Below are 26,522 nucleotides of genomic sequence, written 5' to 3' on the forward strand. Positions count from 1 at the left end.
CCCAGTAGAAAAAATCTCTGGAGCGCCCTTCAGGGGAGAAGATGATCCCACCGGCGCCCGAGGGGCCAGGGTTTCCTTTAGAAGCCCCGTCAAAGAATATTGTATGAGTGTTTTGAGCTCTCCACCATTTCTGGAATGTTTCATCTGCATCTCTTTTCTTCCAGGTTGGGAGCTCTAGATTAGGAGCAAAGAGAGTTTTCCTATTTTGCAGTTTAAGCTTTCCAATCCAACGCTTCTCTAACTGCTGTAGAGTTGCATCTTCTTTATAATACTGTTGCTGCACCGTTTCTAGGAGAAGAGATCTAGCCTTAGCTGCTACCTGCAAGGAAGTTAACTGGTGTTCCTTGAAGACCTTCTGATTACGGGCCAACCAGATCTTCCAGCAGACAAACTTGGGCAGAGCATTCCAGATTTTATACCAAATCGATTTTTGCGGGATGTGTCGAGAGTACCGACGGCTCCATTCTGCAAAGAGGTCTGGAACTGTTATGTGAGCCGGAGAGGTTATAAGTAATTCTTGAAGCGTATGGTCCCAAACTGCCTTTGCGAATTGACAGTCAATGAATAGGTGTTGCACTGTCTTGGCATTGCTTCTGCAGAGGGCGCACCAGTGAGGGCCAGCGAAACTTCTTTTTGCAAGATTATCGCCTGTTAGAATCTTATTATGGATCAGAGACCAGACAAAAAAATTGATTTTCGGTAGAGCAGAGGGATCCCAAATGTTTTTCCAAAACGCTGGACTGTGTTTGTTATTTCCCTTTATTTGGTATACTTTATATCCTTCCGCAGCAGAGTAATCGCCAGAATGGCCCCAACCCCATCGATCTTGCATCGTTCTATGGATCGGGGCGGCCTCTTCGACCAGCTCCATAAAGATATTCAGTTGATGTTGTAGATGGGCTGGTGGTGCTGGGATTGCCCAACCTGCCCAGTCGCCTCTCTGGTCCCAGTCTGATATTTCATAGAGACTTGACTTCCCGACAGAGATTAACCAATCCTTTAAGCCTGCGATTTCTTCATTATCACTTATGGCATCTCGCCCCATTATCCTGTCATGCCAGATGCTGGTTTTCTTGCCGTTCCCCGGTATTCTATAGATATTACGATTGAAGGTTTTGCTGCTCTTGAGACAGAGCTTCCACAGAAGCGTACTGTTGGCTGTGTGGTCCAATCGAAGGTTTCTCAACTCATCTCTGGTTGTGTATTTTGAACAAAGAATGACGCTGACAGGATGACTTGGCTCTTTATACATTTTCCACAGGATCTTGCTGCCTAGAGCGAGATTAACCAGAGAAGGATCTCTGATTTGCAGACCTCCTTCATCGAAGGGCTTCTTGACTGTTTCCCAGTTTACCAGGTGGAGTTTCTTGTCGTTGCCCCTGCCTCCTTGCCAGAGGAAATTCCTAAGAAGAGAGGAGATTTGGTCCATGATATTTCTGGGTGCAAGCAGAAAGGCAGCTTGGTAAATTATTAAAGAAGAGAGCTGTGATTTGATTAAAACGACCTTACCTCCTTTTGTCAACCAATGGCCTCCCCATTTCAAGATTTTGGTTTTGAATTTGCAGATTATGTCGCTCCACAGCGATCTTTTGTTCACTCCTGAGATTATGGGAAGACCGAGATATCTGATGCTCTCCCATTGTGAATGCCCTTTGAATCCAAGAGTGTTGGCTATATTGATGAGTTCCTGATGATTTGTATTCCAGCTGTAAACTTCGCTTTTGCTTTCATTTACCAATGCTCCTGAGACTTTGCAGTAGTTCCTAATGACCGTGCCGAAGGCTTTTGCAATTCTGATTGAGGCACCCCCCAGAAGAATCGAGTCATCTGCAAATAAAGCATGGTTTATGGGGCTTATTCTGTTGGAGGTTTTGAGGCCCGGGATGGAGCCTGTCAGTCTTTCATCTTCGAGTTTTCGGCTTAATGCTTCTGCCAATATGATGTAAAGATAGGGAGAGAGCGGGCATCCCTGCCTGATGCCTCTCTTAGCTTTAAAGAAGTTTGCAGGTCTGCCGTTTATGAGAGGAGCTATCCATGGATTGTTCATGCAGGCTTTTAGAAGATTGACAAACTGAATGGAGAAGCCAAAGGAAAGCAAGACTTTGCTGAGAAATGCTCTATTAACTCTGTCAAACGCGTTTGCCATATCTAACTTTATTAACATACCTTTCTCTTTTCTCTGCTGGCTTGAGTGAATGGTCTCCTGAACTTGAATGACGTTGTCCAGGATGTGTCTACCCTTCACAAAACCTCCTTGAGTTTTAGAGATGATTCTAGGGAGCAAGGGCTTCATTCTATTGGCCATCAACTTTGCCAAGATCTTATAGGAAGCATTACATAAAGAAATTGGCCTGAATCTGGCAAAAGTTTCCGGGTTAGAGTCCTTAGGGATCAGGGCTAGGTAGGTTGAGTTGGTGCTGCCACCTACTTTGGCTTTTGACATGAAACCCCTTACCATCCTTTGGAGGTCATTTTTTATTATGTCCCAGCAGACTTTATAGAAGTGAATGGAAAATCCGTCCGGCCCGGGGGCCTTGTCGGAGTCCATGGACCAGATGGTTTTGATTATTTCTTCCTCTGTGACAGGTTTACATAAATCTGCATTGTCCTCTGGTGAAATTAAGGAGGGGATGTGGTTGAGAAATTCTGTTTCCTCCATTTCTTCACCTTGGTCATCCGAGCTGTAGAGATTCTGAAAGTGTTGTTCTGCAGCTTCTTTGACTTGTTGATTGCCCTTGCAGATTTGGCCCGTCGTAGTCTTTATTTCTGTTATGTGATTCCTTGACAATCTAGCCCTGTACTGCCGGTGGAAGAAAGATGTGTTGCGGTCCCCTCCTTTTAGCCACAGGCTCCTAGATTTTAGTCTCCAATATTCTTCCTCGTTTCTGAAAGATTGATAGGCTGCTCTCTGCGCTTTTATTTCCTTCTCCAAGAGGTTTTCATTAATAATTTTGCTTTCCATATCATTTTGCAGGGAATGCAAGGCCTGGACTGTTGCAACTCTTAGAGAGGTGGGATTGGGCGCTGGTTTCTTGATCCATTCTTTCAAAGCTTTTTTGGTGAGCTTCAGTTTTTGCTCCCAAACAAAGCTTGGGGAGCCTGCAATGGGGATGTTCCAGGATGCTTTCACCGTGTCCATAAAGCCTTCTCTTTCAATCCACTGAGGAGAGAATCGAAAAGGGATGGGACCCAAGTCTTCTTCATCTTCTAGACAGAGCTGTATTGGCTTGTGATCCGAGGACAATTTGGGCAGAATTTTTGATGTTATGATTTTCTTGTTCATGAGGAGGGATTGCACTAGAAAACGGTCGAGCCGAGCAGAGATGTGTTCTGTTCCAGATCTATTATTTGACCAGGTGTATAAGCCATGAATTGGGTTGAAGTCTTGTAGGTCCCAAAGCTGAGCAAGTTCCTCCACAACACCCACCATAGGGTCCTTGTAGTCAGTGCCTCCTCTTTTTTCTTTGGCTTTCAAAACAATATTGAGATCTCCAGCGAGAATGATGTTGTTAGGGGCTTCCTGTTCGAGGAAATCTGCCAAAGATTTCCAGCAGTCTCTTTTTTCTGAATAGTTGACTGGAACATAAAGATTGACCAGAGAGATAGTTAACTTACTTGGAATGTGGGTGATTTCTGTATAGATCCAATGCAAGGTCTCATGAGTGCTGATCAGCTGGAATTGTTCTCCATTCCAGAGCGTTGCCAGGCCTCCCGAGGATCCCCGAGCGCTGACAGCTATGCCTGAGTTTTTCTTCCATTTTGAGTTGCCGGTTTCTAGCAGGGCTTGTCCTGCTATCTTAGTCTCTTGGAGCATGAGGATATCTGCAGGTTCCGATTTTAAAAGGTCCTTAACTGCTTCGACTTTTGCGGGGCTCCCCAGTCCTCTGCAATTCCAAGAGACTAACTTCATTATTTACCTATGCTTGGGGTGGAACCGCCCTTGGAAGTCCTGGGCCTGTTACTTCTCCCGATTGTCATTTCTATCGTGGATTGGCTCCCTTGGGTTTTGAGCCTTTCTGCTTCTTCTTCTCTTTTTTCTTTACGGGATTTCCTTCCTGGTCTTTTTAATGGCCTCTCAAAGAGTTCTTCTTCTGAAGACTCAGAGCTTACAGCTGGCTTTTTCTTCGCGATGTCAGCATACGTGGGGCTTGAGGGGCTGCCTTGGTTGACTTCAATGTGAATGTCACCCCCTCCCTCTTTATTTTCTGGTGGGGTTTCCTCAAGGTTCTCATTTGCCTGATCTTTGGTCGGTGGATCTGATTGCGCCTCCTCAGATCCTTTTTCGTTATCTCCTGTTTCCTGAGCTGGGGTATCATTGTTCCTGTCACTTGCTGGAACGCTTTTTCCTGTGTTTTTCTTTGCTTGGACTGTTCTTTGGACTAGGGTCCATTGTTCTCCATTCTGTTCCTCTGCTTTCTTCTTACAATTCTTGGCGAAGTGGCCGTAGCCATGACAGTGTCTGCATTTAAATGGGAGCTGTTCGTAATCAAGCTCTTGGATGTGAGACCATCCTGCCACCGTGAGCTTGATCGCTTCCGGCAATCCTTCTTCAAGATCCACTTCGACGCAGATGCGCGCACAAGAGTATTGATCTCTTCTTACTGCCTGGTCTATATACTTGCCTAGTGCGTTCCCAATGGTCTGAAACGATTTTTGGTTCCAACAGTGAAGGGGCAGATGGGGAAGTCTTACCCACACCGGCACCGCGGATGGAACATCTTGAGAGGGATCAAAGTCTGGATTCCATTGATTTAGATAGAGTCCCTGCGGCCCCATGAAGTAGGGGCCATTTCTGAAGATTAGGCTTCTGTCTTCCGGGCATTCAAAAACAAAGACGAAGTACCCTTTGCCCACGAAGTAACTCTTCACTCCATTTTTTATGAGAGGTTGCCAGTTTCTTTGGGTCCAATCCTCCACAGATTTGGGAGAGGGCCATAGGCCTGTAAACTGGCCAATAAGGCCTTTTTCAGCCAAGTTCAGAGCAGCTTTGCAGGTATCCTCCTCTGGCAGGGCAACAGAAGGAATCGATTCCAACCTTTTGATGAATTTTTGCTGGGTCGCTGAAGGTTGCCGAGCTGATCCATTCGCTATCAAGTTCCTGAATGCTGAGACTTCGGGGGGCGGATCCGCAGGGGGAGCAGAACCCTCAGGGGCCTCCATCTGACTGCAGAGGGAGGGGGGGGGCTGTGCGCAGGGGCGCAGCAGCCAGGACGGCGCAGCGGTCTCAGAACCCTAGCTTGCTGAGGACGGGCCGTGCGCAGCAGCCAAAAAAACTAATCTATACCTTTAAATTTGTAAGACTTCACATTATTACTTGTTTTATGCTATAAGATTAAAGTTGTTGCTTTACATATATTCATTTCATGGTCATGTTATATGTGTCATTACTATGATGTGATGGTTTCATATTATTTTTGAATTTATGGATATGATGTTGTGATGATTTGTTTCATTGCCATATAATTATGAATAACACATGCATGACCATTATGGCTGGTATATAGTTATGTTATATTATTTATTAGCCTCTAATAATTGTTCTTTTTTGATCATGAAATAATGTTGATATAATACTCGTGATGACATGCTTTGATAGCATGCATTGCGTGCAATTTATATATCGGCCACAAGATGGCGATGGGTTGATAACATGTGGTATATGCTAGTTACATTTTCATTGTTGAGTGGTGATGATTATGTTATATTATTTATTAGCCTGTGATAATTGTTCTGTTTTGATCATGAAATAATGTTGATATAATACCCGTGATGACATGCTTTGATATTATGCATTACGTGCAATTTATATATCAGCCACAAGATGGCGATGGGTTGATAACATGTGGTATATGCTAGTTACATTTTCATTGTTGAGTGGTGATGATTGGATACATGTTATAACTAATATTTTGTTATTGTTGCTCTCACATTTTCAATGAAAGATCTCATGGGATCCCATGTCCATGAAAAGAAGACCCCCTTATCAACAAAATTTTCTTCCTCGTGGGCAGCTCAACAATTTCTCATTAAACATATTTGAGAAAATAGGAAATTGACTAATTAGTAGGGTGACAACTAATTACGTTTATGGACAAGCAACTAGGAGGTGGACAAGTGAAGTAACTTAGGGTGGAGTGGTGGTGAGTGTGAGTAATTGAGATGGAGAATTATGTAATTAGGGCGAGTACCAATGATTACATGAAAGATCATGAACTAGGTAGGTCAACAAAGGCCATTGGCTATGTTTTATCCCACTGAAATTCTCTATCTTAAGACTCTCCATGGTACAAGCCTTAGAAATTTGGTCCTTTGAGATTGTCAATATAATGACATCGTCATTATGGCCTTTGACCAATTACCTAGCCTCTTGAGATTTTTAGTAAAGCGACACCACCAGTGTGGCCTTTGACTAATTACCTAGCCTCTAGTTTGGTAAGAGGATTCCTTGAATAACACCCCAATTCACCTTAGAGCTAAGTAGATAGCTAAGAGCTTTAACCACCCGTGTTGGGGCAAGGGGCACCTTTGTCGGATATATAAGAAAATTTCAACCTACTTTGAGGAACATATCTTAACAGTAAGACACAATAAGGCACGGGGTAGTGTTTCAACGCTATTGATAAGCCGAACCCTAGTGCAAAAATAATTATTAGAGTGAAGGGCCACTCTACTCAATCATAAACTCTCTAAATCAAGTTAAAGTTGAATGACTTGTGCAGTATGGGGCACACTAGAGAGTTTCTTGCTTGTAGAACCTTGAAAGCTTTTTGGGTTGGTCCCCAATTTTCACTGAATGGCATTGCAATGTATTTTTTTGTTAGGGTCATTCAAACCCGATAAATCACATGGGGTCACTCTTTAAAGACTTGTAATCTTTGCTTTGTAAGGAAATAACTATAAGGGATGAGTCTCATTGCCTCCAATGGGCCCCTAACACATTTAACCACTTTATGTGGGTGGGGGTGCTAGAGAGTGTGCTCTCCATATATTCGTAAAATTGAGGAAAGACTAAGGGAGGGGTTTTGTTGCACTATACATTTATTTTTCAAAAAACATTTCAGCCTAGACATCTTCATCTACTCATGGTCCGTGATTTGAGAGTGAAAGTAAAATGCAGGATAAGTGATGTATTGAACTTGTTTGCTTTTACGAACTTTGATGAACAACCTTGTGGTCTTTGGACAGATTTCAAAAACATTTCAGCCTAGACACCTTCATCTACTCATGGTCCATGGTTTGAGAGTGAAAGTAAAATGTAGGATAAGTGATGTATTGAACTTGTTTGCTTTGACCTGATTACGAACTTTGATGAACAAACCTTGTGGTCGGACAAACGTAAACCTTAATGCAAACTCCATATTGAAGTCGAGGGTGGGAAAATCACTAAGGATTCATGGTAGATAACTTTCCTTAGAGGGGATGCAATTTTGCACTAGGGAAAAAAGCCATAACTTCATTGGAAGCCCTCAAAAATCCACGTATACAAGGCAAGTTAGGTGGGCAATTTTTTCAATTGAAAATTCAGTATTTGAAGGGCCTCGTGCATGATTTCATGCATATGGGTTGAGTGTTGAGTCAAGGAACTAAAATGAGAAGAAATCTAGCAAGAAATCTTTGGTTAGAACGGGTGCCAAGCTCACACACCTTGAATCCAATGTTGGATCATTAACTTGGGAAGCATTCTTGCAAGTGACATGATGAGCTTTGATCTAATGGTGCCTATGATGTAATGAGTAGAAACAATGCTGAAGTAATTTAGTGGATTGATTGGTATTTTTCTTTAGTGGATTGATTGGTATTGTTTAGTTTTCTTTGATAATTTGTTAAATATTTTTAGTATGTTTCATTATAATATTTAGTGGTGTATATAGTTTCCATTTTAATTTTAATTATAATATAGTTTTCATTAATTTGAATTGGTTGATCTATAATGCAGGTAAAGGAAAGTTCAAATATTAGATTATGGAGCGCTGGGGAGAGGAGAGGAGAGGAGAGGAGGGAAGGAAAAACTACATTTTATATAAGTTATAAGTTTTGACCAATGGCCTCGAACTTGTTTTTAAGTTCTAATCAATACCTTAACGACTTTGAGACTTGTTCTTTCATTCATCATACTTACAATATGAATCCATCCATATTATTGAAATTCATTCATTTTTTGTGGTTGAAATTCAATTATTATTTTATGTGTATTTTGGTAATCACATTGACAGCTTTTGAGTTTGTTTAATTTAAAATTTCTTATGAATCCATCCATATTATTGAAATTCAATTATTGTGGTTTTGTATTTTTAAGCGATTTAAAAAATTGAAAATGTATTAATTTGTGAATTATAAAGAGATATTAATGTTATGTTTTTATGATATATTGAAAAATCTTGATATTATATATATATATATTTTTAATTAATAAAAAAATATTAAAAATAAATTGTAAATATTATATAATTTAATATGATGATTATATATTAGGAAAATGCATTATTGATATTTTGTGGTTTGAAGAATGTTTTACGAGGAAATCTAAGGAATGTTTCCTTTGATTTGTTAGTTGAATTAGAATAAATTTCATATACATTTGACAAAACAATTTCTAATCTAATGAATTATCATCTTCTTAAAAGGGAGAATAAAAAATCGAATATTAATTAAAATATAAAGTGTAAAATAACTTGTTAATTTTTTAACGAAGTGCAAAAATGCTGAAAGTTGTAGCTTGGTTGGTACCAATAATTTAGATCACATCACTCATAGGAATCCTTTCCAAATTTAATGATTTGTGATATTGAACTAGAAATATGGAGGATGGGTGCCACAAATAATAATAGACGAGGCTCTCAAAATTTGATAAGCATGGCTCAACTAGAAATATTATAAAGTTGAACATTATGTTGGAAATAAACAATATGGAAACCCAACTCCACTACAAGTAAATTATTTGAAAGAAATAAGATGGAATAAATAGAATTAACCTTTAAAATTGATGGTTACAATTTGGAAGGAGAAATTTGAAACAAATGTCACATGCGTCTTTTATAAGAATTTATTTTTTTTGGGTGTCGAGTGATAATTAGTGATTATAATACTCAAAATGATATTGAAAACTCTAATAAAGACAACTCTTAGTAATTACATTAATTATAGATTAAAAATAATAATACATTAATTAAAACTTTATAGTTGAAAAATTACCATATGGAGTATTGAATTTCTATTGAATGCTATTTATAAATGAAACGATATATGTAAGTAGAAAAGATAACATGTATATTTAATTTTAAATATAGAGAAAATTATTTTATTTTATTATTTGTTCTTACAAAGGTTTTTCTAGGTTTATAGTTTACATATTGTTCATTAAAGTTGTTTTCTGATATTTATTTAAATAGGTTTATGGCTGGTACATATTGTTCATTAAAGTTGTTATTTAATAGTTATTTATTTATGAGGTTTGGTACATTATTGTTTATTAAAGTTGTTTTTAAATATATTTATTTATCTAGGTTTATTAAAGTTGTTTTTAAATATATTTATTTATCTAGGTTTATGGTTCTACATATTGTTCATTAAAGTTGTCTTTTAATATTTATTTATGTAAGTTTATGCTTAGGACATTTTTGTTCATTAAAATTGCTTATTAATATTTATTTAAGTAGGTTTATTATTGGTATATATTGTTGATTAAAGTTGTTTTTAATGTCTATTTATGTATGTTTATAGTTGACCATATTGTTCATTAAAGTTGTTTCTTCATGTTTATTATAATGTGTATTAAAAATAAAAAAAGCTTCTCTTTGCTTCGAGATATTAAACATACATCTCTACTAACAGGGTCAACCACGGGAAGGTGGAAGCTAATTTGCCCCAAAAACTGTGCATTGTTGATATGGGGTCTTTAACATATCAACATGCGAAAATAATTTTATTATATTGATTTATGAGATGAATGTAATGTTTTTAATATATTGTTAAAATGATTGAAAATAATAATTTTATTAATTTGGTTGAAGTGGAAGAAAAAGTGATTTTTTTTTAATATGTTGATCTGAAAATAAAATATATTAACCATATTTATATTATTTTTATGGAATTTATTAAGAGCTTATTATATTATTATTTTATGAAGTTTATTAAAAGTTTGTTATATTATTATTCATATTAAGTTTTTATGTTTGTAATATTTATTAAAAAAAAATAAAATAAAATAAAATAATATCAAAATAGAAATAACTAAAATAAAATCATAAAAATATAAAATGGAAATAAGAAAAAGAAAATCATAAAAGTATATAAAAAATAAAAAAATAAAAGTGAAAAAATAATATTTATAAAATTAGATATATAAATATTTTTTTAATTAATATAATAAATAAATAAACACTAATAGAAATATAAAACTAATAAATATACATATCTAAATTTATTTAATAAACAAATAAAGAAACATTATTCGAGTCACATACATACACAGTTTCAAATCAGAATACAAATTGAATCTATCAAACAAACAAGCATTTCCAAACAATCATACATACATTTTTTGAATTTGAAATACTCAAACACAACATAGCATTTCAAACTAACAAACATAATACAATTTCAACTTAGAATACAAACATTATGAAAAATTGAATTAAATAAATAAACACACCATACAATTTCAAATCAGAATAAAATTGAATCGATCAAACAAACAAGCATTCTCAAACAATCATACATGCATTTTTTGAAAGCACACAAACAAACATAACATAAACATCATTTCATAGAATTTCAAATACTCAACACAACATAGGATTTCAAATTAGCAAACATAATACAATTTCAACTTATAATACAAACATTATAAAAAATTCAATTAAATAAATAAACACACCATACAATTTCAAATCAGATTACAAATTGAATCTATCAAACAAACAAGCATTTCCAAGCAATCATACATACATCTTTTCAAAGAACACATACAAATATAACATAAACATGATTTCAAAGAATTTCAAATTAACAAACATACTACAATTTCAACTTAGAATACAAACATTATGAAAAATTCAGTCAAATAAATAAACACATCATACAATTTCAAACTAAAATACAAATTGAATCTATCAAACAAACAAGCATTCCCAAACAATCATACATACATTTTTTCAAAGCACACATAGAAACATAACATAAACATCATTTCAAAGAATTTCAAATACTCAACACAACATAGAATTTCAAATTAACAAACATAATACAATTTCAACTTAGAATACAAACATTATGAAAAATTCAATTAAATAAATAAACACATCATACAATTTCAAATCAGAATACAAATTGAATCTATCAAACAAACAAGCATTTCCAAACAATCATACATATATTTTTTCAAAGCACACATACAAACATAACATAAACATCATTTCAAAGAATTTCAAATACTCAACACAACATAGAATTTCAAATTAACAAACATAATACAATTTCAACTTAGAATACAAACATTATGAAAAATTCAGTCAAATAAATAAACACATCATACAATTTCAAACTAGAAAGCAAATTGAATCTATCAAACACACAAGCATTCCCAAACAATCATACATACATTTTTTCAAAGCACACATAGAAACATAACATAAACATCATTTCAAAGAATTTCAAATACTCAACACAACATAGAATTTCGAATTAACAAACATAATACAATTTCAACTTAGAATACAAACATTATTTGAAATTCAGTTAAATAAATAAACACATCATACAATTTCAAAGCAGAATACAAATCGAATCTATCATACATACATTTTTTCAAAGTACACTTAAAAACATAGCATAAACATCATTTCAAAGAATTTCAAATACTTAAGCACAACATAGAATTTCAAACTAACAAACATAATACAATTTCAACTTAGAATACAAACATTATGAAAAAATCAATTAAATAAATAAACACACCATACAATTTCAAATCAGAATACAAATTCGATCTATCAAACAAACCAACATTTCCAAACAACCATACATACATTTTTTCAAAGCACACATTCAAACATAACATAAACATCATTTCAAAGAATTTCAGATACTCAACACAACATAGAATTTCATATCAACATAATACAATTTCAACTTAAAATACAAACATTATGAAAACCACCTATACACACATACATATGAAAATTGGATTAAACAATTAAACATATCATACAATTCACATCAACATATAAATCCAATTTATCAAACAAACAAACATTGCCAAAAACAACTTACATACAAATTTTCAAAGCACACATACAAATATAAAGCAAACATCATTTCAAATAATTTGAACTACTCAACACAACATAGGATTTCAGATCAACATAATACAATTTCAACTTAAAATACAAACATTATGAAAACCACCTATACACAGATACATATGAAAATTCGATTAAATAATTACACACATCACACAATTTCAGATCAACATACAAATCCAATTTATCAAACAAACAAACATTGCCAAAACAAATTACATACAAATTTTCAAAGCACACATACAAACATAACATAAACATCATTTCAAATAATTTGAACTACTCAACAAAACATATAATTTCAGATCAACATAATACAATTTCAACTTAGAATGCAATCATTATGAAAACCACCTATACACACACACATATGCAAATTCGATTAAATGATTACACACATCATACAATTTCAGATCAACATACAAATCCAATTTATCAAACAAACAAACATTGCCAAAACAACTTACATACAAATTTTCAAAGCACACATACAAACATAACATAAACATCATTGCAAATAATTTGAACTACTCAACAGAACATAGAATTTCAGATCAACATAATACAATTTCAACTTAGAATGCAAACATTATGAAAACCACCTATACACATGCAAATTCGATTAAATAATTACACATATGATACAATTTCAGATCAACATACAAATCCAATTTATCAAACAAACAAACATTGCCAAAACAACTTACATACAAATTTTCAAAGCACACATAACATAAACATCATTGCAAATAATTTGAACAACTCAACACAACATAGAATTTCAGATCAACATAATACAATTTCAACTTAAAATACAAACATTACGAAAACCACCTATACACCCATACATATGCAAATTGGATTAAATAATTAAACACATCATACAATTTCAGATGAGCATACAAATCTAATTTATCAAACAAACAAACATTGCCAAAACAACTTACATACAAATTTTCAAAGCACACATACAAATACAAAGCAAACATCATTTCAAATAGTTTGAACTACTCAACACAACTTACAATTTCGAATAAGCAAAAATCAAATTAACAAACATAAATACAATTTCAACTTAAAATACAAACATTATGAAAACCAATTATATAAATACACATCATACAATTTAATCTGCCAAACAAACTTAACATATAATATATAATTATTTTATTTAATTAAATTAATATATAATATAAAAAATAGAGAAGGGAAAAATATAATATAATAAAAAAATAAAAAATAAAAAAAGAAAAGAAAGTTAAGCTTAAAAAAAAAAATTTAAAAAGAAAAGAAAACTAAAATAATATAAATAGTTTGCTTATGAAATTATTCATTACTTTTATTTTATTTGATAAATTGTATAGTTTGCATGTATATAACACTTTTTTATGAATTGAAATATAAAACTAAATATTTCAATTATAATTAATGACGATCTGAAAAAGTAAATGTGTACACCTGAAATGTATTTTGGTATGTGTAAGTTTACTAAAAAAATAAAAATAAAAACATGGAAACAATAAATGCTACACAACTCTAAAGAGAATGGGGCCCCATCCTCCCTAGAGCATTTGGGAGAGGTTTTACCTCTCCCACAAAAAAAAAGTACTTTTATTAATACTTGTATGTACATAAGTCTGACATTATACAAAGAAAATCTCTTAAAAAGAGAATGACTATATAACTACATTGATATTTATTTTGAATAAACATATAATTAGGAACCATTCTTGGACATCTATCTGGAAGTAGACCTGCAAAACCGGGAAGTATTCAATTTGTAAGCATAATTCTTATTTTACATTGAGTTTTACATAACTCTTATTTTCTACCTATAAGGAAAATATGAATTTATGATAAAATAAATTTTAAAATAATTTTTTAAAAATGTTCTATAAAAATTCGATAAATATGGTGATACAGAAATAATAAATACAAACTGCGTTGCAATATAAAATTTAAACACTGTAATGTCAGTATGGGGTAGCTCAAGTGGCAATGGCCACCGAACCGGAAGTCTTGGGTTCAAATCTTGGACTACCCTTCCCTTGTAGTGGGGTGTGTAATGGACATGAAAATGGGAGAGTCCTACCAAGCTTACAAAAAAATAATTTAAACACTGTAAACAAAAAAACGCAAGAAATTATTAATGTGAAAGGTTTTAAACAGGGTAAACAAAAAACACAAGAAATTATATATGTGAAAGAAAAAAAGAGTAATAAGAAATATTTCAATTTATATTAAAATAATATTTTAATAAAATTAATTTAAAAATAAACATTAAAATTAAGATTCATATTATACAGAATTGATAAAAATATAATTTCACACCAACAATTTTTTCATATTATATATGTGATCATCATCGTCATTTAATTTGAGATCGTGTTCTTCCTTCGTCATTTGGTTGATTTAGATCCTGTTCTTCGTCATTTGGTTGATTTGAATCGAGAGCCCGGAGATTTTAATGTGAATTAAGAGCCGGGAGCAGATTTCAAAATCTGTGGTTTTTGAATTGTGAAACCAAACACTAATTTCAAAATCTATGGTTTTTTGAATTGTGAAACCAAACACTAATTATTTCAAAATCAAACACTAATTTCATTTTTAATTATGATAAAATAAATAGAATCATAGAAAGATGCAGAGGAAGTTCTCAATCGCGCATTTAAATCCATTTCCATATGCAGATTGAGTTCCCGATTTGGAAGCAATGTGACTCAAAGTTATTGTTAAAAAAATATTATATATAATCACTGTAAAAACATAATTAAAAAAATTAAAAAATATATATAATCACCCTAAAAACATGATTAAAAAAATTAAAAATAATAATAACGCAGGAAGAGCCAGACGTTTTTAAAGTGAAGAATTGAGAACCTGGGAGTACTGAGTAGGATTTGGTGATTTTATTTGTTTTAATCAGATTGAAATTCATTTAAAAAAAAAAAAGTTCAAAGTTTGTTTTAATCACATTGAAATTCATTAATTTTTTTTTTAAAGAGTCAAGGTCTGGAAACTAAATGGCTGGGATTTAGTTATTTTCCTTGCCTATGATGTTCTGGTCAATTTAACTTGAGCAATATTCCCCAACTAATAATATCAAACACTGATTTCAATTTTAATTATGATAAATTTAATAAAATCGGTTACATCATTTGAGAGAGGGAGCCAGCGCATACCTGGAGCTGGAATTGAGACTCGTTGTGGCTTTGCTTTTTTTGGGAAGAGCTCCACGGATAGAACTCTGTTTTTTTCTGGGGAAGAACTTTATGGACAGAACTCTGTAACAGAAGATCTAAGAATTTTGTTTAATAAAAGAATTATAGCACAGTAGAAGTCGCAGTATAGTATAAGAGATTTCTTTTCATGGAAAAAGCACAACAATTATAATACCTGTGGCCCTGAACCAAAAATTTCTTTTCTGGGAAAGAACTCCATGGACAGAACTCTGTAACAGAAGATTTAAAAATTTTGTTTAATAAAAAAATTATAGCACAGTATAAGTCTCAGTATAGTATAAGAGATTTCTTTTCATAGAAAAAGCACAACAATTATAATACTTGAGGCCCTGAACCAAAAATTTGTGAAGAGCAATTTGAATACAGGAAAGTGTGAACACTTATAATATTGTTTAGGAGTCGTTCTCACCTGTGAATAACAAATAGAAATCAGATTGCTTTTCTGAGGTTAGTAATCAATGAGAAAAGCATGTTGGGCTGCACTCAGGGTTTGAACATCCCAATTTTCCCTGGGAGCCCTGGATTACAAATTAAAATCACACAAATTCACACAGAGAGGAAGAGCCGCATTATTGAGCCACTTATTTCAATTTGTACATTTCCCTAAGAAGATAGAGCTGGAGAATGGTTATACCAAAGATTTGAAGCAAACCAGTGGACAAATTATAGAAAATCAAATATATTTACCTCAAACCAAAAACCCTTGCGCAGAGCGGAGGCTCTTCTTTGAGATGGGATGATCCAAATGGAGGCCTGCCTCTTCCTCCTCTGTCACATAGACCCACATGACTCAGACTCAAACTCGAACCTAGACACCAGACCACACACAGACATGACATGACATGACTCGACTCAGACTCAGATTCCCAATCCCCACACACAGACAGACAGAGCAGGCGATGGACAGAGGAGGAAGAAAATGCTAAATTTGGGAGGCTAGATGTATATATAGCCAATTCCTTTCAACGGATAGAAATTCTGTGTAACGCATGAGCGCGAACTCTTGAAGCATCCAGAAATCAAAAGCTACATAATTCGCCACTATGGGAAACACATTGGATCCTGCTTTTCTAAATCCCAACGGTTCACCACCTCAAACAGTTACGTCAGCACTATGGGAAAAGCATTGGAACCTACTTTATTCGGATTACGGTTCTCCACCTTTTTGCGTTTTCTTGAATTGCCTGTAGAATTATCTTTTTTGTATTGGGTTGTTTTTGGGCTACTTCTTTCTTATTAAATTTATTTAGCTTTTTCAGATTTCAAATCCTCCATATTCATGAAATTATTAAATTTATTTAGCTTTTTCAGATTTCAAATCCTCCATGTTGCAGATTCATGAAATAAGTAAAGTTTTATTTTACTTTATTTATTAAAGTTATGGAAATTTGAATTTTTCCTAAATTTGTAAAATAATTTATATTAATAATTTTTCTTATAAATTAATAGAATGACAAATATTTTATTGGTTTTTAGCATTATTTTTTCATATATTTATTATTTTATTTAGTGTAAAAAGATATGTAAATGGATAGTTAATAAGAAAGCAAAGATTGCAATGAAGTGTGAATTCTTGAACTTTACAGATAATACTTTTGTGTAGATAGACAATTGAGGTTATAGGAGTCAAGACACACATGTATGTATCCCAATGAATCCTATCAACTTCAAGTTGAATTTTTTCGTCATTATCTCATGTGATCTTTGCATATATATATATATTGTTGACGTTAGATATAGACCAATTTTTCTTTTGTTACAGTAACATAAGTGCAGTTCAGAGTCTTGAGATTGCTAATACCTTGTCTAACTGGAGCACCTTGTAAATAGAAATTGATACAAACAGGCTGGATATGTCAGACCTTGACATACATCAACATGAGAAGACTATTAAGTGTTGCAAGAAAAAAAACCAGTGAGTCGCAACAACTATTGAGCATAATCTCCAGGCATCCATGATGGCTGGTCACTACTCTCATCCTCCAATCTGACAAAATTCTCCTACTGAGTCCATATGTACCTCCCTATACAACCTCCAATATTCAAATGGCGTTGATCCTTACACAAGCTTCGTGCCATGATCAATGAAGTGATAGGAGCACATGAAATGTGCAAGTATAGTGGGAGCCATGACCCCTTTTCGTACAAGCTAACATCATATCAAGGTGAGGGGGAATGGGTGGGGGTATGTCGCTCCTGGGCACCCTTTGTAGGGGATATTTAAATGATATATGTTGTTTCAAATTCTAAAGGTTATTTTCTTCCAACCTACCCATAGGCATTCTACCATTTACGAAGATGGTCATAAATGTCTAGGTACACATCCTCTTGCTCTAAAGTATTGGTTTTCTATTGAGGTATTGTATGCTTTGCATTTATGTGTCTTCTAAAATTAGGTCTGAAATTTGAATACTAATTGTTTTCTCATAGTGCATTTTGGCATAAAGTTAAATTACTTAGTTGTTTAGGTCTATCTATCAATGTTTTGTGAAACCTGTTTAGTCATGCTGCCGTTCTCATAATCAAAATCCAAAATAGTTCTTGATCTTTACATTCTTCTTCTTCAACATGTATATTGCAACACAGCCACCAAGTTGCGTCTGTCATTAAGGGAAATGTGCTCATCAACACCACATTGCTCCTAACTATGAGCCTCACCTTGTGGTTCAAAATGTTGAGAATAATAGTGGTTTAGCTTACATTTCCTCACTTTTAATATATTTTCCTAGGTATAAGAAAGTGGACAATGCATATTGCAATCATCATCATATACTTCAACAAAAAAATATGAAGTGAAGCTATCATCAATGTACCATTAAATCCACTCATTCATTATTATCATGATTTTGGAAATCATCTTAAATAAAAAAGAAATGCTAACTGTATTTAATATCTGCTCTTCTTGTTCTAGTTATTACCATTTAGAAAGTAATTTAATGACGTAACCCAGCCCACACTGGCCCACAAATCCGCGTGTCCTCGGCTTTACACCTGTTGTCGGACTTTACGACGTGTTAGATTTTTCGGCGATTGCATGCAAGGTGGTCAGTAAATATCTATCTGGCAACTGGGAGTAGTTAATGCTGCATTCAATTTCTACCTACACACCTCGGGCCTAGTTCCTTCGTTTGTTCTTTGGCCAAAACATTTTGGCTTCCCGGTCATTTGAGATGGTTCTGCTCTGCGGTGAGGTTTCTGCGAGGGTTTGTTGGGTTTACTGTATGGTTCTTGCTTTGGTGAATATGGAAATCTCTGGTTCTCCTCCTGGTATGACTGTGGGTGAATACCGGCCTCCCAAACCTGGTTATGTGTTTGTCAGTGGTTTTCTCTAGCGGCTCGAATCCGTTCTGGTTCTGGAGGTGCGCTCGCTCGAATTCTCTTCACACGGTAAGCTCCTTAGTCTCGTCCTGTCGTTCTGTGATGGTCTGGTTGTAGAACCTGGTGTCTCGTCCAATAATCGCTCCTTGCTATTGTTCTATTGCCTCTGCTTTTGTATGGTCACCTCCGGTATTATTATTGTTGCCTCTGGTCACTGTTCTGTGCTTAAAATGGTTTAACTTCCGTCGTCTTTGGATTCAGGTAACAAGTTAATAGACCTTCGCGGCTCTGGACAGGTAATTAATCCCTTCCCTGATTCAATTCGACCTCCTTATGTTGTTGACCCTGACCAGAAATGTTCCTTCTGTCTCAGCTCTGTCAATTTGTTAATGGCTCTGCTCCTCGAACCCTTGGTCCGGCTTACTCAGGTAATGTTTGAAACCCTCCCGTTTTTGTGGTTGTTTAGACTTCGGTTCATCACTGTGTAATGTATTAACTGTGCTCTGTTGTATGTGCAGGTCGATGGCTCGACCTGGGTACGCGGTTTCCTTCTGGGTTCGTTCTTCCAAATATAGCCACTCTTGCTTTACCGGTAGGCTTTGGTCCTTACATTCGTCGTTGCACTGATAGGGTCTTGAGTTTCCTGTAGGGTTTGTAGTTTTCTGTTTCGCTTTTCGTATGCAATCTATGTCACTTTCGAAGATGAAGCTTCAGCCTGGTTGTAATTCCTGCTCTGTTTAACTGTTCGTTTGTATTATTATGGGGGTTGTTGTTACCAAACCCTAGGCTAGGGTTTGTCCACTCTGGACGTGGCACTTGTTTTTATTTATCAATGAATGTAATACATCTATGTCTCGGTCAATAGCAATGAGAACATGGTTTTGTTATATCTGTTTGACTTATGAAAATTATGAGGAATCGTTCGAAGATACCTTTGCTGTGGTTTGCTTCTCCGGCACTCTGTCTCCGGTTCTGTTTGCTCTCGGTCGTTTTGTTGTATTTCACTACTCGGACTGTGGTTCCACTCGTTGGTCCTTCGCTCTGTATTTGGACAGTTGCATGAATTTGCTGTGGTTTGTTTGTTTGATGAGAACACAAAGAAAAATACGACCTTACAGTGGTCATTCACTGTTTGTTAGCACAATTCCTTGTAATTCGATAAATGAAATTACAATGTTACAATAAATAGGCAATCAATACAGATGGACAATGTTTGGAAATAAGTTCTGTATCTATTTCTTTATTTCTCTGTTATGAGATTGCTGAACCCTTCTCTTGTCTTATATTGCTGCTTTTATACATTTTGGTTACAGTTAATTGTAACTGCAATTGTTTTGTCAGTTGAACAGAAACAATTGGTTGTGTAACTACAGTTCAGTTGTCATTACAAGATCTGCATTTAGATCATTTTGTCTTTTCTTTTCTAACTTGACAGATCAATTCCTAAACTACTGTTTATTACTGTTGAACCTTAAAAACCCTTAACCGACATTTAACTTGACCACATAGCAACTAAAATTACAATAAAATAAAATCCTACCTCATGACCTTATAAACTAATTAAAAGAAAAACAATCCAGATACTCAACAACCTTCCAACCTGGCAGAGACTTCACCCGGTCATGGTGAGCTAGATGCTCCTGCATCAGGCTCCCGGGGCAAAAAGAAATCATGGCTCCGGTCCATGAGCTTCTCGACTGAAGTACCTGTCTGTTCAATTTTCCTGGCATCAAGCCATGAACTGTCCTCAATAGGACGATTCTTCCACTTGACCAGGTACTGCACATACTCCTTCCGTCGAGTTCGTTTAACCACCTAAGTGCCGAGAATGCTTTCGATCTCGGGAGGTTGAACGTAAGGCATCTGTCTCTTCCAAGCTTCTCCTTCATCTTGGGTACTCCGTGTAGGTCGCGTGGTTCCATATTCTTCCTTCTCCTTTTGGGTCAGCCGTATAAGGGAACAGGTCTGCTACATTAAAGATAGGTGAAATGCCTATTCCGGGTGGCAATTGTATCTCGTAGGCATTCGTTGAAAACTTCTGAAGGACTTTGCAAGGTCCTATCTTTTTATACTTCAATTTATCGTACGTACATTTAGGGAAGCATTCTTTGCGTAAATGCGCGAGGACTTCGTCCCCCACGTCAAACTGTACTTCCCTTCTCTTCAAATCAGCTTGCTGTTTGTATTTTAAGCTGTTGTATTGTGATTTAATTTTTACTTGTTCATGCAAATCTCTCATCGCGTTAGTGAAATCTTCTTCGTCTGCGCTTCGCCTTTCCTGCAGTCCAAGGTCCCGCAGTTCAATCACTCCGCGAGGATGCATGTCGTACTGAATCTGAAATGGACTGAAACCTGTGCTGCGGTTAGGCGAGTCGTTGTAAGCGAACTTTGCCTTTGCAAGCGCTTGATCCCACATCCGCGAATTCTCTCCGACCAAGCTCTGTAACAGGTTTCCCAAACTCCTGTTTACAACTTCTGTTTGCTCGTCAGTTTGCGGGTGATATGCAAAACTGTATCTTAGCTGTGTGTCCAGTTTTTTCCATAAGGTACGCCAAAAGTGTCCAGTGAACTTCACATCCCTGTCCGAAAGGATAGATTTAGGCAATCCATGTAACTTGACAATTTCATTTTAAAACAAGTGGGCCACGTGAGTGGCATCACTGGTCTTTCTGCAAGGAATAAAATGCGCCATTTTTTAGAATCTTTCCACTACTACCATTACCGAGTCATATCCTCGCTGTGTCTTGGGTAGACCTAAGACGAAGTCCAAGCTAACTGAGTCCCATGGCCTGCCTGGAACAGGTAACGGTGTATAGAGTCCTGTGTTTTAACTGTGACCCTTTGCTAACTGGCACACTTTGCATCTGGCCACAAACCGCTATACATCTCTCCTCATCTTAGGCCAAAAGTAGAAATGACTAAGCTGCTCGAGGGTCTTGTCCATGCTGAAATTTCCAGCCAAACCTCCACTATGCTTCTCTCAAATAATATTGTCCATCATCGAGCAGTCAAGTATGCACAACTGTCCTCCCTTAAACAACAACTTCTCCTGTAGATTGTAGTCCAACCAAGGACTGTTATCTCTCGCTAAGGGATTCTGACATGCCTCATAGGCTTCTTTAAAATCTGTATCCGTCTGGTATAAGTCCTGTAAGTGCTCAAAACCCAACACCTTCACAGTGCTTTCCTGCAGAAGTAGAGCTTTCCTACTCAGCGCATCCGCTACCTTATTTGCTTGCCCGCTAATATGCTTCAACACGAAATTGAAACTCTGCAAATACTCCACCCATTTGGCGTGTTTGTGGTTCAGCTTGTGTTGCTGCATTACATACTATAGTGCATAATTGTTTGAAAACAACACAAATTCATTTCCCAATAGATAATACCTCCAGTGTTTTAATGCCTGTATGACAGCATAGAACTCCTTATCATACGATGAGTACTTTTGTCGACTCTCATTCAGCTTCTCGTTGAAGAACGCTACAGGCTTATCCTCCTGACTGAGTACAGCTCCAATTGCTGTTTCGCTGGCATCACAACGAACCTGAAATAACTTCTTGAAATCTGGTAATCTCAGGATCGGCCTCTCAGTAATCTTTCTCTTTAACAACTAGAAACTTCTCTCTGCTGCCTCTGTCCATCGAAAAGGCTGGCTGGCCTTTTTGATGGTGTCCAGCATAGGCGCACAAATTTCACTGAAATTATTTATGATTTTTCTGTAAAAACTCGCTAATCCGTGAAAGCTACGTACCTCAAATAAATTCTTTGGAGATGGCCAATTCACTATCGCTGCCACCTTCTCCGGATCCATCTTCAATTCATTCTCTGCTATTACAAACCCCAAATAAATCAATTCCTTCTGCAGAAAAGTACATTTCTTCAGGTTTATTAGCAGTTTATTCTACTGTAATTTCTCCAGCACCTTACGCACATGTTGAAGGTGTTCTTCCCTTGTCCTGCTTAAAATAAGTATGTCATCCAAGTATACTATCACAAACTTCCCAATGTACTCCGTCAGCATCTCATTCATTAACCTCATGAATGTACTGGGCGCATTGCTCAGCCCAAATGGCATGACCAACCATTCGTACAACCCCTCATTCGTCTTAAAGGCTGTCTTCCATTTGTCCCCCTCTCGTATCCAAATTTGATGGTACCCGCTTTTCAAGTCTATCTTAGAGAAATAAGCTGCCCCGCTTAAACAATCCATCATATCATCCATCTGTGGCAGTGGAAACTTGTACCGGATAGTGATTTTATTGATGGCCCTTGAGTCGGTGCACATCCGCCATTCTCCTCCCTTCTTGGGAGCGAGAACTGTTGGAACATCACAAGGGCTTAATCTCTCCCTGATCAATCCCTTGTCCAACAGCTCTTGCACCTGCTTCCTAATTTCTTCATTGTCCTTGGGGCTCATTCGGTATGCCGCTTTGTTAGGCAAACTAACTCTGGGTATAAAGTCAATATGATGACTTATGCTCCGTTTGGGGGGCAACTTATCTGGCAAGTCATCTACAACTATGTCCGTAAACTCCTCCAACATTTGCTGGATCTCCGTAGGTAAATCTGATACCTCTGTATGCAACAATGCTGTCCTTTCTTTCTTTACAACTGCATAACCTATCTCACTATCCTCAATCTGTTTTAAAAACTGTTTTCCGCTGACCAAAAATGTTCTTGATTCACTAGTTCCTGCTGGCCCTTCTTCCTTGATGGGTACAAGCGTATGCTTGATTCCATCCTTCACAAATTTATAATAGTTCGTCAATCCATCGTGGACCACTTTCCTATCACACTGCCAAGGCCTGCCAAGCAGCATGTGACATACATCCATCGGCATGATGTCACAAATAACTTTGTCCTTATATATGCCTATTTGAAACTCAACCTCGCTCTGTTCATCCACCAGCAACTGATGGAATTTTTGTAGCCATGAAACTCTGTAAGGGTTGGGATGCTTCGAGCATTTCAACTCCAATTTTTCCACCATTTCTGTGGACACTAAATTATCAGTACTACCACTATCAATAATTAACTTATAACACTTACCTCGCGACTTGCAAATTGTTCTGAATAAAGCCTTCCACTGCGTCTGTTCGGTGACCTCCTTGACTGGTTTTAACAACACCTTGTGCAGCACCAGAGCTTCCCTTGTTTCCGGAGCATTCTCTGCTTCTTGGGGAGGTGCTGCTGCTTCCTCAGGTTGCACCACATACGCACCCTGCTATCTAGCTGGATCTGCTTCTGGACATTCAAAAGATCGGTGTCCCCATTTATGACACCTATAACACTGATAACCAGCCCCTCTACCTCGGCCATTTCCCCTGCCTCGCTGGGATGACCTACCGCCTCTCGCACTGCCACCTCTGTCTGCTGATCCAGAAGCTTTAGAAATGCTGCCTTCCTTGTTGCTATTAGCAGTCCGACCCCTGCCGTAGGATTGGCCTTTCCCTCTATTGGTTCCTCGTCCTCTCCGGGCATTTTGCCTTTTGGTAATTTTCTCCTCAGCCTTCATTGCACTTTGATATGCTTCCTCAATGTTGTTCGAAGACAAAATACTGATTTCATCCAAAATATATAACCTTATCCCATTAACATACCTGGCTGTTATTTCTGCTGTATCCTCTGTATATCTGGCTCGCAAATTCACTCGATAGAACTCCTCCGTGTACTCCCTTACCGTCAATCCTTTCTATTTCAGATTCTGCACCTGCCTGTGCAACACAATCTGATAGTCCCTCGACAGAAATCTGCCCTTTAACTTGGCCACCATCCTTGACCAGGTTTTAATCGGCGCCTTGTTCAATCTCTTCCTCTCGTTCTGGACACTATCCCACCATAGGGTTGCGTGTCCCTTCAATTTTTTCACATCGAACTTAAACCTGTGATCTTCGCTGACTTCCTCGCACTCAAAGTACTTATCCATCTCACTAATCCAATCCAATAAAACTTCAATAGACAGACTGCCATCATACGCCGGGAGTTCTGGCTTGGGTTTACTGCTTGCTACTAAAACAGATCTCAACAAGCTCACTTCTGCAAACTCACCTTCTGGTCCATCTACTGCTACTTCAACTTCCTCTTCACTGTCATTGCCTATTTCTGGATCTCTTCGTCTACCTGCCTCTAATGCCTCCAAACGGGCAACAAGAATTCTGATCTCTTCTCTCAATCCTTCCTCTGCCAATCTTCGAGCACCTTTGCCACGACCTCGCCTTCCTCTCTCCATTCCTCCTACTAACATAAACAACCGCTCTGATACCACTCTGACGTAACCCAACCCACACTGGCCCACAACTCCGCGTGTCCTCGGCTTTACACCTGTTGCCGGAGTTTACGATGTGTTAGATTTTTCGGCGGTTGCATGCAAGGTGGTCAATAAATATCTGTCTGTCAACTGGGAGTAGTTAATGCTGCATTCAATTTCTACCTGCACACCTCGGGCCTGGTTCCTCCGTTTGTTCTTTGGCCAAAACACTTTGGCTTCCCGGTCATTCGAGATGGTTCTGCTCTGCGGTGAGGTTTCTGCGAGGGTTTGTTGGGTTTACTGTATGGTTCTTGCTTTGGTGAATATGGAAATCTCCAGTTCTCCTCCTGGTATGGCTGTGGGTGAATACTGGCCTCCCAAACCTGGTTATTTGTTTGTCAGTGGTTTTCTCAGGTGGCTCGAATCTGTTCTAGTTCTGAAGGTGCACTTGCTCGACTTCTCTTCACACGGTAATCTCCTTAGTCTCGTCCTCCCGTTCTACTATGGTCTGGTTGTAGAACCTGGTGTCTCATCCAATAATCGCTCCTTGTTATTGTTCTATTGCCTCTGCTTTCGTATGGCCACCTTCGCTATTATTATTTTTTCCTCTGGTCATTGTTCTGTGTGTAAAATGGTTTAACTTTCGTCGTCTTTGGATTCAGGTAACAAGTTAATAGACCTTCGCGGCTCTGGATAGGTAATTAATCCCTTCCCTAATTCAATTCGACCTCCTTATGGTGTTGACCCTGACTAGAAATGTTCCTTCTATCTCAGCTCTGTCAATTGTTAATGGCTCTGCTCCTCGAACCCTTGGTCCGGCTTACTCAGGTAATGTTTGAAACCCTCCCGTTTCGGTGGTTGTTTAGACTTCGGTTCATCACTGTGTAATGTATTAACTATGCTCTATTGTATGTGCAGGTCGATGGCTCGACCTGGGTACGCGGTTTCCTTCTGGGTTCGTTCTTCCAAATATAGCTACTCTTGCTCTGCCGGTAGGCTCTGGTCCTTACATTCGTCGTTGCACTGATAGGGTCTTGAGTTTCCTGTAGGGTTTGTAGTTTGTCGTTTCGCTTTTCGTATGCAATCTATGTCACTTTTGAAGATGAAGCTTCGGCCTGGTTGTAATTCCTGCTTTGATTAACTATTCGTTTTTATTATTATGGGGGTTGCTGTTACCAAACCCTAGGTTAGGGTTTGTCACCTAGGGTTTGTCCACTCTCTGGACGCGGCACTTGTTTTTATTTATCAATGAATGTAATACATCTATGTCTCGGTCAATAGCAATGAGAACATGGTTTTTTTATATCTTTTTGACTTATGAAAATTATGAGGAATCGTTCGAAGATACCTTTGTTGTGGTTTGCTTCTCCGGCACTCTCCCTCCGGTTCTATTTTCTCTTGGTCATTTTGTTGTAT

General features: G+C 36.8%; 1 protein-coding gene and 1 long non-coding RNA gene across 2 annotated transcripts in view; one reads left to right on the plus strand and one right to left on the minus strand.

Moving 5' to 3' along the window:
• The window catches only part of LOC149169978 (uncharacterized), a 33,162-nt gene extending 24,992 nt beyond the window's left edge, over nucleotides 1–8,170 (plus strand). The window contains exon 2 of the long non-coding RNA XR_016259433.1: nucleotides 7,937–8,170. This is a non-coding gene — a long non-coding RNA (uncharacterized LOC149169978). The remainder of the gene's footprint in view (nucleotides 1–7,936) is intronic.
• Nucleotides 8,171–20,744: 12,574 nt separating this feature from the next.
• On the minus strand, nucleotides 20,745–24,340 carry LOC149169979 (uncharacterized). Its single transcript, XM_089425408.1, has 6 exons — nucleotides 24,206–24,340; nucleotides 23,307–24,080; nucleotides 22,272–22,403; nucleotides 21,962–22,178; nucleotides 21,582–21,652; nucleotides 20,745–21,380 (listed from the first exon to the last, which is right to left on the minus strand). Exons 1-6 carry the CDS (start codon nucleotides 24,338–24,340, stop codon nucleotides 20,745–20,747), a joined length of 1,965 nt encoding a protein of 654 aa, XP_089281534.1.
• Between the last annotated feature and the right edge of the window lie 2,182 nt (nucleotides 24,341–26,522).

The sequence above is a fragment of the Pinus tabuliformis genome, chromosome 4_2 (genome assembly GCF_031772625.1).
Source record: "Pinus tabuliformis cultivar Carrire ecotype Pingquan chromosome 4_2, CPIR1, whole genome shotgun sequence".
Lineage (NCBI taxonomy): Eukaryota > Viridiplantae > Streptophyta > Pinopsida > Pinales > Pinaceae > Pinus > Pinus tabuliformis.

Bases quoted from the DNA above. Each gene is read 5' to 3' on its own strand.
- LOC149169979 (XM_089425408.1), bottom strand. From the start codon at position 24,340: ATGCCCGGAGAGGACGAGGAACCAATAGAGGGAAAGGCCAATCCTACG. The intron at 22,404-23,306 runs GTTAGTTTGCCT...AAGTTATTTCAG, and splicing joins ATATTGACTTTATACCCAGA to GTTCGTTGTGATGCCAGCGA. The intron at 21,381-21,581 runs GTAATGGTAGTA...CTGGACACACAG, and splicing joins CACAGCGAGGATATGACTCG to CTAAGATACAGTTTTGCATA.